Source organism: Macaca fascicularis, chromosome 9 (assembly GCF_037993035.2).
Source record: "Macaca fascicularis isolate 582-1 chromosome 9, T2T-MFA8v1.1".
Taxonomy (NCBI): domain Eukaryota; kingdom Metazoa; phylum Chordata; class Mammalia; order Primates; family Cercopithecidae; genus Macaca; species Macaca fascicularis.
The window spans coordinates 67162362-67174398 of NC_088383.1; the positions used below are offsets into that span (position 1 = coordinate 67162362).

A 12037-nucleotide genomic window follows, 5' to 3' on the forward strand; every position below is an offset into this window, starting at 1 on the left:
AACCATGGCCTGGGCAGGGGCCATCGTGAGACAGTAGCCCAGGTAAAGCATGCTCACAGAGGACGGAAAACCTAAGCTTCCCTAGGAGGGGAGGGTCAGGTGTACTGAGAGGCGGAGGCCAGGGATGCCGAGATGCCAGCAGGGAGCATGGCTGCAGTGAACACTCACTCTCCATTGAAACCACACGCCTGAGTGCTCTGAACAGCACCCTCTTTGGCTTAATATGAATATACTTAAAACCAGCATAATCCGCAAGGGAGCATCAGAGATGGGACACTGTTGGACACTCTGAGTCACATGTCACAGGAGCCCTTAGCACCCTGCAGCCACCTGGCCCAGTTCAGCCACCCCAACTTCCCCAACCATCCAGCCACACACTGCACCTGCCCCACCAGGGGCTGGTTCCAGGGACCCCCATGGACAGGGGTTCTTTCAACTCAACATCCAAACCACCTGCCGTTCTTTTTTGTGTGTGCAGAGGGTAAGAGGGCTGGGAGTGTGGTTTAAAACAAAAGCGAAAACACCCAAACCACTCCTTAACATCCACAAAATAGCTAATTCGCAAACCTTCATTTTTGTCAATTTATTTAGAAAAAAATTAACATGGGCAAATGAGATACCTCAGTGTTACAACAGAGTATAGAAATGTCTAGCAATAGTCAAATAATTTGATCTTTAAATACAAAATAACCACATGAACACCTAATATACAGGTTTCATCTGAATACATATTTATTAGATAAATATTAGAGGTTGTCACATCATCTAACTACATACAGCTTTGCAAGACTAGAAATCACAATTAGTTTTTTGACCAGTTTAAAGTATGAAATGATTGCATTGTACATACGATGTACAAAGACGATGATGGTTTCTGTGGGAGTTACTTCAGGCTGCACTGGTGGGTGTGTTTATGTGTGTACGTGTGAATCACCTGTGATCATGATATCAAAAATTATACAAAGTATGAATTTGGTTACAATTTTCTTCTGAAATCCCCGTTTCTTTTCATTATTTCCATAGCACCCTAAAAATACACAGGTGGCAGGACTAGTACACTGAAGCTAAATAGTACATGTAGGTAAAATAAAAACAGAACAAAAATCCCTTTCCACGCAGGGTCAGAGTATATTACATGAGCGAGAGAGACAGACGTGGAGAACTCACAAATGCTATAACCAACAGGATCTAGTTTTTCCACGTGATGGAGTTCCAAGCTTTTTTTGTTGTTGTTTTGTTTCGCAAAATAAAAACAATACACATTCCAAGAGAAATGAATTGCATCTGTTGACACGTCTCTATTTCTCATTTACATATGTACACACGTCCCTTGAGTCGCTGCCGCTGACACGGCCCTGTGTGGACGGGTCAGGCCCGAGGCCCGTCGGGAGCAGACCTGTAGCTCTCTGGGGGGTCAGGGCTTCCATTAGGGAGAAAGTATTAGCAGTTTCTTAAAAAATAAAATGGCTACAGGGAACATGATACATGGATAAAGCTTCAAACCAAGAAGATGGGGGTGATTGCCTGTACTTGGCCCTTCCCGCCTGCCTGCTGGCTCCCTGTCCATCTTGAGGAGTGGGTGGCAGAAACATGCCTGTGGGCCGGCCAGGTGGATGCTTGGCATGGAAAAGTGGCTTGCAGAGGCCTCGTTTTTGCTGAGGTTACTTATGGCTCCAAGTAGTCGTCCGAAAGGATCAGGGAAGGATCTCTCCAGAGCTCAGGACCATCTCTGCTTATGGGCGTTGTCTACCTGCACCTGTCACAACCTGGGGCTTGCTCCTGCCCCGGGTGCCTCTGCACCCCCCTCACACCCTGGCCTGGCTCCAAGAGCACTCCGGAAAAGCTTGTCTCCAGACTGCAGGCTGTAGACACCACACACGGTTCAGAGCCGGCCGAAAGGGAAGCTCTGGGCCGAGCTTGCTGGTGGAGGCTTGCTGGAGAGGGGACCCAGGAAACCTGCCTCAGGTGCTGAGCCCAGAGATGTTTGCAGGAAGTGCCCGGGGCCTGGGCTGCAGGGAGCATCTCGACTCTCTGCACTGGAAAGCTGTGGATCCGCCTGTGAGCAGAGTGTGGACACACCCTGATTAAGAACCAGAATGAACCCCAGGCCTTTCTGGGGCAAAGTATCAAGGCAGGAAGCAAGAACTCCTAAGGAAGGCATCTGTAAGTCTGTCTGGAGCTTCATTCCCAGATGGTCTGACACAGGGCGTGGCCACTTGCCAGGCCACAGACACTGGGCAGGGTGGCCACATGCTACCTGGCGTTGGCTTGTCCCTGCCAGCTGACTGACGGATGGCTCTAAATAGCGGGCTGCCCGGTCTTCCAACTCCCAGCACAGCCGCCCATTCTGTTCGCCCCTTCAACTGTACAAATAGCCCTGGTTGCTTTTATTGTTTTTGTTTTAAAAAAAAGAAGACTCGGTCTTTGTCATTGAGTCCAGGTATTTTAAAAACACCAGCAAAGGCTATAACCAGGTCATGAAAATGTTGAATATTATCAAAGACGATACTAAAATATTCACAAAGATATTTACAAAAGCGATTCTTAAAATAATTGATTTGCATACTGAACAACACACTATTTGAAAAAACCTCGACGACAACGGGACAAAGGAAAAAAAGGGGCTGGGGCAATGGCAGCTTTCCTACAGAAAACCTTGTGCCGTCTGGGACAGTGACTGGAAGTCAACAGCTGGGGCCACCTTTCCGGTAAAACCCACAGAGGAGTGCTGGGGACCACCCACAGTGGACGGGAGAGCAGAAAGGGCCCCAGGCAGCGGCCGGGAAGGGTGCAAAGAATTTACAGATGGGACCCCTGAAACAAAGCGAACACAGGACAAGCTCCCCAGGAGGCCCTGGAGAGTGGTAAGCCAGATGGAGCAAAGCGGTGGAGGGAAGGCCAGAGGCTGCTTTTGCTTGAGTGAGCAGGAGTGTGGGGTGAGATTGTGATGGTGGAGGAGTGCAGACAGGGGAGGCTGGCAGCCAAGGGCAGTGTCTGGGGCAGGCCCAGAAACATGCCCCCCTTCTCCCCCATGCGTGCAGGTACATACTAGTGCACATGGCCATGGCCTGGGCTGCAGCCAGGGGTAGCTTGGAGCATAAGGACAGAGGGAGGGGCTGGACAGACACCATTGCCCTGGGCTCCGGTTTCTGCACCTCCCCAGCCTTTCCACACACTGCCCTTGCCATCTGATTGGACAAAGAGAACTAGGACACAGGGGGAAGTGGGCGTCCCACGGAAGTCTTGGAGAGGTGGCAGGAGAGGGACTAGGAGAAAAACAGAACACACAGACAGAAATGGTTTGCTTGCTGTCCAAGCGCAACGTTCCTTTTCTCCAGGTGACTTCATAGCTTTAAATCGTTGCTGTTTAAAAAGAGAGTGGCTTGGAGCAAAGTTAGAAGTTGCCGCTCCTGTTTGATTCTGACAGGTTATATGCCCCCGCCCCCCAACCAAGGGCACAATCACTTTGGTTGGGCGCACACCTGCTCTCTCTGTCCCCCAAGGCTGGGTCCTGTCTGAGCTTGGAGGTGGAGCCTCAGAGATGTCCTGGCCCTCTTTCCCACCAGTCCCCAAGCAGGAATGGCAGACTCCCTCTCAAACACAGAATCTTGTCCTTTTTCTCTGCTTTCTGAGAGAGTGTGTTTATGGGGTATCTTGGCTTAAAGGTCAGGGGTCAAACCGATGACCAGTGGCCCCCGAGAGACGTAGTCTTTCCCAGAGGTTTGTGCTTTTCTGTGGTGGGTGGTGGTGGGCGGGCTAGTCTCACTGCCACCAACTGCCAGCGCTCCTCCAAGGCTCGGGGCCCGTGCTGGGGCCCGGGGGCCTTCTCAGGCTCCACAGTCACTTAAGGGAGGCTCTGTACCAGGAAGCAGGGAGGCAGGGTTACAGTCTAAAAGATGGAAGAACCTTGGGGACACTGGAAGGTCATCTGGAATCGGCACACACGGAGGAACCGGGAAGCCACATCGGCGTGCGCCCTCTTATCGGGCTGGTTCCTCTCGGGAGGGTGGTCTTCAGGCCTGCGCTGGACATGGGCCCAAGCCCGGGGCGTGCAGGTGGGACGGGGACTCCAGACCCACACAGCCTTCCCGGCGCACCCTCCCTACCCCTCTGTTCTGAGAGGGCTGCAGCAGGGGAGGGTTTCCCGCCCCACAGCCTGTGGCTCTGGTGCGGGGCGGTCTGAGGGCACAGGCTCCCAGGTGGAAAAGTGTGTAGGGCAGGTGGGGTGGGAGGCAGAGTGTGGAGGAATGGCCCCAACTGGGTGGCCTTCAGTTGTTCTCAAACAGAGACAGGAGGTCATCGTTACTATTGCTCGGCAGGTCGGGGGGGTCCAGGTAAGACAGGAGCTCGTCAGGATTTGTGAGTTCGGGAAGGAGCTGGAAAAGAAGGAGTGACGAAGTTCAGATGAGGTGTGCCCGAGAGGCAGGCCCCGGGTGAGGAATGCAGGGGCGCCCTGGCCCGTCCCCCTCCACTTGCCTCTCAGGACCCTAGCCAAAAAAAAGGGGAGAGAACAGCCTTGGGCCTGGGCCCGCCAGGCATTCCCCCACACACACCAGCCACTGCACCGAGTGTGGGGCACCCCCGTGCTCATTTCAAGCCTGGGGAGCGGGACCCGCAGCCCACCAGCTGAGGCCTGAGCAGGGCTGACCCTTTTCAAGCATGGACTTCAGCCCTAAGCTGGGAAGGCCCCATGGTGGGTCACTTGGGCCTCCCAGCTGAAATCACATGCTTCATGTGTAAGCACAAGGATGTGGGCTGGTGGGAAGGCGGGAAGGTGAGTGGTTCCCGCAACCCCCTACCCACCATCCCTCTCTCAAGGGCTCGCTGCTCCTTGGTGAGCCTGTGGCTGGCTGGCAGCCATCCTTCCCTGTGGCCCCAGAGGGGTTGCAGACTGTCCCTACCCTCTACTGAGATATCCTTGGAGTCTGTCACATGGGAAGCCTCATGCATCTAAAGGCAGCCCCACTGGCCTGGCTGAGGGGGACACTGGGCGAGGACCTGAGATGGCTGCGCAGTGAGTGAGTCCTAGCTAGCACAGAGCCCTCTGATGCTGCTGGAGCAGAGGCTGACAGAGCAGGGCTGGGGGTGAAGAACAGGAGTGACTGACGACAGGCCTCCTCCCGGAGTCTGGCACCAGCTCTGTGGAGGGGCCGGTGCTTGGTCCCATCCCGTCAGTCACATCCAGCAGCCCAGCCCCATCATCCAGGGTGACCCCCACCATCTTCCAGACTTCAGGGTAGGATCCCTGGCCCTCTGCTGCCCATGCTGGCCTGCCACCCCTGGCTGTGACCCAAGGTTGCCCCCTCTGCCCCCACCTTCTGTCACCCACATGGGGGTCTCTCGGAGTGAGCGATGGAGCAAGCGGAAGCAGGGCATGGACAACACGCGGACAAGAAAACTGGAGACAGACACACACCAGTGAGGCAGACAGACGGCCTCTCCCTCCAGCCCTCCCTGCCCAGGCCAGAGAGGCAGACACAGAAACCGCAAGCTCACCACTGGGGGAGGGCAGGGACCCTCCTGTGCTGCGCGAGGTACCCCGCAGGGCTTGGGTCAGAAGGTGGGTCAGGGCTGGGGTTCAGGGCTATGGCCAAAGGGACTGGGGGGACAGGAGCCAGCAGGGTGGGGACCCTCAGTGGTAACACTTCCCCGTCATGGGGCTTCCTGGTCTGGAGCCAGGTCTGGCTGAAGCCCTCCCGCCGCCCACCCACCTCCTCCCCTCGGGGCCTTGAGCCCTCACACCCACCCCTTCTCTCGGGCAGGTCCCGGCGCCAGGCCTAGCCCCAGGCCAAGGCGAGTGGCGACCCCAACTTACATCCAGCGAAGGCTCCGGCATGTCGGATGCTCCCTGCGCTCCGGCCTGACCCTCTAAGGCTGAGGAGGGGTTAAAGGTCAGGTCGCTGTGTGGATGGCTGCTGGGAGCGGCCTGTGGCGGCTGCCGGGGAGGCTGGGAAGGAGGAGGAGGAGGAGCCCCACTGTGATGTAATGGAGGCCCTGACTGGCTGCTGGGGTGTGGTACGTGCAAACCTTGTTGTATGGAGGGGTGGGGCTGGTCAGAGCTGCCAGCGTGTGGCATCTGTGGAGGAGGAGAGAGCGGGAGAGAAGAGAGGTGAGGTGAGGAGGCACGGCGACGATGCCTGGAGAAAATGAAACCCAACACAACCAGGGAAGTCACAACCCCCGAAACGTGGCCACCCAGTACGAGGCTGAACGTTGTTTCTGGGCAGAGAAACAGAAAAATTTCTCCCCCAAAACCGCCCATCGGGGAGGCTGCAGGGGGACGGCGGGGACCTCCCAGGCCACGTGGGGCCCCAGGAGGTGGGGAGGGCTTCGACACAAGCACAGACACGGGGAGCTGGGCCTGGGCTCCCCCAGGCCCCTCCGCCTCCCCGCCCAGACAACGAACAACAGCGAGGGCAGGATGGAGAAGCAGAATGGGCATGTTCCAGGGAGCAGGAGGCGGGAGGGCGGCTGCCGCAGCATGGTGCAGACCCCAAGCTGGGCAGCAGAGAGCAGACACAGACAGACAGCATCGGGCGGGCGTGCGGCTCAGGACTGGGTCTGCACCTCCCAAGTGGGCCCTGGGCAGGGGTGATGCTGGGCACGAAGGCACCTTCTGCCAGCCCGAAGTGTGCAGCAGCTGGGGTCTTGGCATAAGCCCTGCAGCCTGGGTGGAATCTGGCTGTCAGAGGAGCAGGGCTGGGTGGGCACCTGGCCAGCCAGGGGCATCTTCACACCCTGCCAGACCCTTTTCCTAGACATCCTACTTGGTCGGCACCAGCCCTCAAAAACACAGGGTTGTGAGGGAGGCAGGCACCTCTGGCACTCCAAGGACAACGGGACTGAGCGACGGTTCACCAATGGTGGGTGTCTTGCTGAGGGTGAGGCTGGCGGTGCCTCTCTAACAGATGAACTAGAGGACTCACACCCTCCCGTGGGCATGTGCACTGAAAACTGGGCTGTCTGTGGGTGGGTGGGTGAGATGTGAACATTCCCCTGCTAGTCTGCTGCTGTCCCAAGCAGACCCTCCTTCAAAGTGAAAGGCTGGAGAATCCTGCAGACCAAGCCCTGATCCCACTGCAAGCATCCCTGACAGCCCCCAGCCCCATTTTCACTCTGCCAGTGAAGGTGGCTCACGGATGCTCCAGGTGCTCCACTGGAACAGCAGCCTGGCACATGCTTCCTTGGTCTTTTCGTCCCCTCACCCTGCCCCATCCTGGGGCATGTTCTCCCCATGTGCATTTAGAATTCGCAGCCACACCATCCTCAGTCTTCGCCCAATTCCAACTTCCTCTTCCTATTTCTCCTAAAACTGCTTCCCAGGCCTTGCTACGGGCCAGTCTCTGCCCACGGTTCAGGTGGCCCCTTCTCAGGGTACAGGGCCTCAACCCAATGTGGCCTTAGGGAGCACAGTGCCCTTTCAGTCCAAGCCCCAAGAATGCGATGACCTCGCAACTGTGATGCTGGAGACCTTGGGAGACCCGTTTATAAGACACATACAAGAGGCTGGAGGAATGGGCCACCACCCATGGTCAGTGAGAGGCCAGCTTGGGGCTCCCACTCCTGTAGACGCCCTCAGTGCCCACCCTGGGAGAGCAGGGAGGGCTCCACACTCCAGCTGTGCAGCCCAGCTCAAGAGAGACAGTCCCTGGATCTTCAGAGGCAGCTGTGCCCCTCAGCTCCGTATCTGGCTGGAACGTCTCTGGCCTGGAGGGGCAGGTGCTGTTGGAGCACTGCTGACACACCTGTCAACCTGCCATCAAGTATGGGCAGTCTGTGAGGGCAGCAGTATCTGGTTGGAGCACTCTGGCCAGTCCCTGCAGGCATGGCAGTGCCTCCCAGCCTTGGGCTCAGCTGGGGGTGTGGCTGCCTCCACCTGGGCAGGCGTGGTAGGAGTTTACCTGTGACTGCCCTGCCCCAGCGGCCTGGCGCATCTGCACCTCCAGGTCTGTTTGCCCTCTAGTGAGAGCTCAGAAATGGAGGACAGGACCATCTAGAGAGCATCTTAAGGGGCTCCGAGGTCAACTCACAGGCTCAGATCCCGCCACACAGATGCAGGCAGTGGGGCTCACAGAAGGCAGGAGAAAGCTCGGTTGTCAAGGGGAAATAGACAGCATTCCCACTCCATATTCCAGTGGTAGGAACTGGAGGGTGCAGGATGTGTGTGTGTGTGTGTGGGGGGGGTGTGTGATTTTGATGCCCTCTGGGTGTGGGATGCCCTCAGGACCCAGGAAGGGGCACCAGGAGAAGCCCCCAGAAATCACAAGCCCCATGGGGTACAGAGTAACTTTCAAAAACTTGGCCAAGGCTCCACAAAGCATCTGTTTCCCACTTGGACTCCTGGGGTCCTGAGGGAGAGTTGCTGCTCCCTCACCTAGAGTCCTGAGGCAATTCCATGGTAGGTGTGTGGAAGACAGTATAATCCAGAGGCTCCTTCCTGTGCAGGCCACCCAAGCCCACTGCCAGACATTGGCGGGACCCCAGGCCCTCTCCCTGGCTTGTGTGGCCCAGGACCCACAAAAAGCTCAGCGATGGCCCCTCCTCCCTAAGATGAGAGCCCAGAATGACTGAGACTTCAGACACACCACTTCAGCCTCTGGAGGCTTCAGTTTCTCCAAACCCCAACTGTTCTTCCTGCACCCATGCACTGCCGGGAGTTTTGCTCCATTAGCACAAGGCCTGTCTGTCCTGCTTACACCTGTCACACGGCCTGTGCAGAGCACAGCTCAGAAAACATTTGTTAAACTGAGTGGAACCACGTGGAGCTCACTGGATGAGGACTCCAGGGGACAGGAGGGTCTCCTGCCACTGCCACTGGGGCCACAGGAAGGGAGGGCCTGTGGACAGCACAGGATACCTTACCCCACCAGGGGCATCCTCAGCCACACAGGGCATATGTCAGTAAGTGTGAAACAGAACGAGAAGTGAATGCTCTTCAGATAATGAGACTTCCTAGCATTTCTTTTGTTGGAGGTGGTAATACCCTGAATTCAGATCCTTGGGGAATAAGGGGACAAAAGTCGAGGTGGCTGGAACCGTGTTAGGTGAGTGTAAGAGTGTGCAAGTGGGAGAGGGAGAGGGCTGATGGCGTGTGCTGGGTACTGGCAAGTGCATGCACATGTGTGTGTGTATGCATGGAGGGGTGAGTGTTTGGGGAAGAGCCTGAAGCTCCTCCCATCTCCAGAGAATCCGAAGTCCTAGGTAAAACAGCCAAGTCCAAGGACGCTGACAGGCCACGACCTAGCCTCAGTCAGACCCCTCCTATTCCCTTCTGAGCCCACACATCCAAATCTTCATCCTCTGCCTTGCCTGGGAGGGAACAGGGTATCCAGATCCCAAGGCATCAACCCCAAAGGCTGGGGAATGGGGCGGGGTGAGGAGAAGGTACTCACAGTTTCCTGCATGGGGTGGCTGAGGGGTTTCTCAAGGGCGGCCATGTTGTTGGGCATGTCCGGGGGATGGGAGAGTTGGGGGGGCCCGTGCATGAAGTCATTCATGGATGTCCCTCCAGGGTTCCCGTGGGGGAAGTCAAAGTTGCCATGGCCTTGGTAGTTGTTGCCTAGGAAGGGATGAGATGGGGAGGGGACAGGGTCACCCAGAGGGATAGTGGCCACCCCAGGGAACAGAGAGTGCGCAAAAATACAAGCCAAGTCCTTTTCCTCTTGCGAGGCTGCAGATGGCCACAGCAGCCTGAGGCTTCCGGGCTGTAGGATGGAGTAGCCACGCAGCCCTGTCCCGTGGTCTGTGGTACCCCAGGGGATGTGCTGCCCTTACAGTTATGGAGGAGGGGGCAGAGTGGGAGAAAGGGGGAAGGCCAGGCTCCTGTGGGGAGTGGGGGACACAGCCTGAGCCCATAGCAGACCCGCTGAGCTACTCCCCAATGTGGGCACTTTTCATACCCAGCAAGACCCAGGCCCAGAGTGGGTGCAGGTTCTGCCAAGCCCACAAAGAAAGCTGCAACAGACTCAGGATGACGCGTGCAGAAGCCAGCTGTCCCGCCTCCCTGGTCACTGTGCCCTCCACCATGTGACGATGGCAAGGGTCAGAGGATCAGCAGGTTGGGAGGCTTGGCCCTTGGCACACTGTGGGAGTCTGGCTAGGTGGCCTAACTTCTCTGGGCCTCTCATGGGGACCTAAGATCAGGGATCCCAGCGGGAGCTGCCACCCAGTGGGGAGTACTTTCCAGGAATCAGTGGCGGTAGGGGTAAAACTTGGTCTGGGCAGCTGGGAGTATAAGGGCCAGTGTGTGACCTTGGTGGCTAAAGGCTAAGGCTCCAGGAACCTGGACTCTGTCCCTAGGAGGGCAGGAAAGTTGCAGGGAAAATGCAGATATCACGGAAAAAATATGGGAGGGCAGGGGGTAAGGCCAAGAACTCAGGTGAGTGTGTGTTGTCAGCAGACCCAGAGGAGATTGGCTGGGAAGAGGCAGCAGTCGTATCTCCCACCAGGGCAGGCTCTGAAGCCCCTGGGCTAGGCCCATGTACCCTTAAGTCTAGCAAACTGGGGACTGTTTATTGGGAGGCGTGTTACTTCTCTCTCTTCAACCACATCCCTGGCCCCTGCCACCATCAGCACAGAAATTCTGTGCCCCTGTAGGGACTTGGGGCTGCCCTCCTTCTCCCTTCTTCCCTGCCTGGCATCACCCACCTTGGCTGCTGTAGTCGTTGGAGTTGGTGCCCCCTGGGGGAGGCGGGAGGGGGTAGGGGGACGGGCCGGGGCCCAGGGCTGCGATCATCTCCATGACGTTGGGCATGATCATCTGGCTGGGACTCATGGTCTTGAACCGCTTGGAGGGGATGCCGTCAGGGTCATCCTTGATGTGTAAGTCCGACTTGATGGGCACTGGCCGCCAGCTGCACGTGGGATCGATGGTGACCTCTTCAAACTCGGAGCTGGGGGAGGAAGGGTGGCAGAGCTGAGGCTCTGGGGTGCCTGGCTTTGGGCATAAAAGCACCTTCAGCTCAGATAGACCCTAAGGTGACCTTGTTGAGGCGCCTGCCCCAACTCTGACCACACTGTGGACAAGGCACAAGCCTGGCAGGGATTTCTCCATATTTCTTTGACATATGGGGAGACTGAGGCTAGAAAAGCAAGTGGCTGGGCACAGGGCAGCTGGTCTCAAGGCCTCCCGCTTGGGGAGCAGCAGGTGGAGGGTCAGGGCGGGGCACTGTCAGCCTCCTGCTCTGGCTGGCTTTCATCCTTTCTGGGAAGTTAATTTGTCCCCAGATCCAGAGGCCCCTGAGGGTAAGCGACAGAGAGGTGGGGGATGTGGGTCACGGTCTGCTGGCCTGGGAGGGGAGGGCTGTGTCAGGGCTATCCATGTGTACACATTGCTCTATTCCAGGCCTTGTCCCCTCTCTCCTCCCGCCCCTCGCTGGGGCCCCACTTACTGTTGGATGGCATTCAGGATTCCCCACATGTACTGATCCACCTCCAGGCCCTCCAGCAGAGCGGTTTTACTGGAAAAGGAGACGGGGAGCTTGGCCTCTGCTCCAGGACCCAAGGAGGTGGGGGCACAGCCCATCCACCTCAGTGTCAGTGCGGTCCCACCCCTGCTGCTGGTTACTACTGGAGGCACAAGAGAGGGGGACTCTGACCGCGTGACACCAAGGGACCACCTGGAGCCCCCATAACCTAAGCCCCTCTGCCATGTTTGGGTTCTGGTTTGCATTTAGGGCAGGTGGAGGTGGGAGGTAGCCGGCCCCTCCCCTCTGTGGTTGGGGGATGGGGGAAGCCCCCACCAGGGTGGGCATCACTCACTTGCACACAGGACACCTCCAGGTCCCTCTTTCACAATTCAGCTGCAGGTACGACTCCAGGTCAAAGCACTGCAGACAGACAGACAGACAGACAGACAGACAGACAGACAGAAACGGGTGAGACCAGGACTGTCAGAAACTGCCTCAATGTGCCTAAAGGACCCTTGGAATAACTTCCCCATCAGAAAGAAAGATAGGCTGTGGGAGAAACCCAGGGTTGGGGCTGGGTGGAGTGAAAGCAATGCCACCTTTCTACCACACAGAGTCCTTATGCCTCC

The 12037-nt window shown here is 57.2% G+C and overlaps 1 protein-coding gene across 27 annotated transcripts in view; it reads right to left on the reverse strand.

Annotated features, from left to right (window-relative positions):
• Positions 1–568: 568 nt before the first annotated feature.
• Positions 569–12037, reverse strand: part of ZMIZ1 (zinc finger MIZ-type containing 1) — a 244059-nt gene continuing 232590 nt past the window's right edge. For 18 of the 27 annotated variants that reach the window (XM_074001695.1, XM_045400016.3, XM_045400015.3 and 15 more), the window contains 6 exons: positions 11761–11828; positions 11391–11459; positions 10648–10892; positions 9393–9559; positions 5816–6076; positions 569–4376 (listed from right to left, as the gene is read on the reverse strand). In XM_074001695.1, the coding sequence (XP_073857796.1) occupies positions 4269–4376; positions 5816–6076; positions 9393–9559; positions 10648–10892; positions 11391–11459; positions 11761–11828 (918 nt within the window). In that variant the 3' untranslated portion in view covers positions 569–4268. The remainder of the gene's footprint in view (positions 4377–5815; positions 6077–9392; positions 9560–10647; positions 10893–11390; positions 11460–11760; positions 11829–12037) is intronic. The other 9 variants (XM_074001696.1, XM_074001699.1, XM_074001698.1 and 6 more) reach the window with 1 other exon arrangement.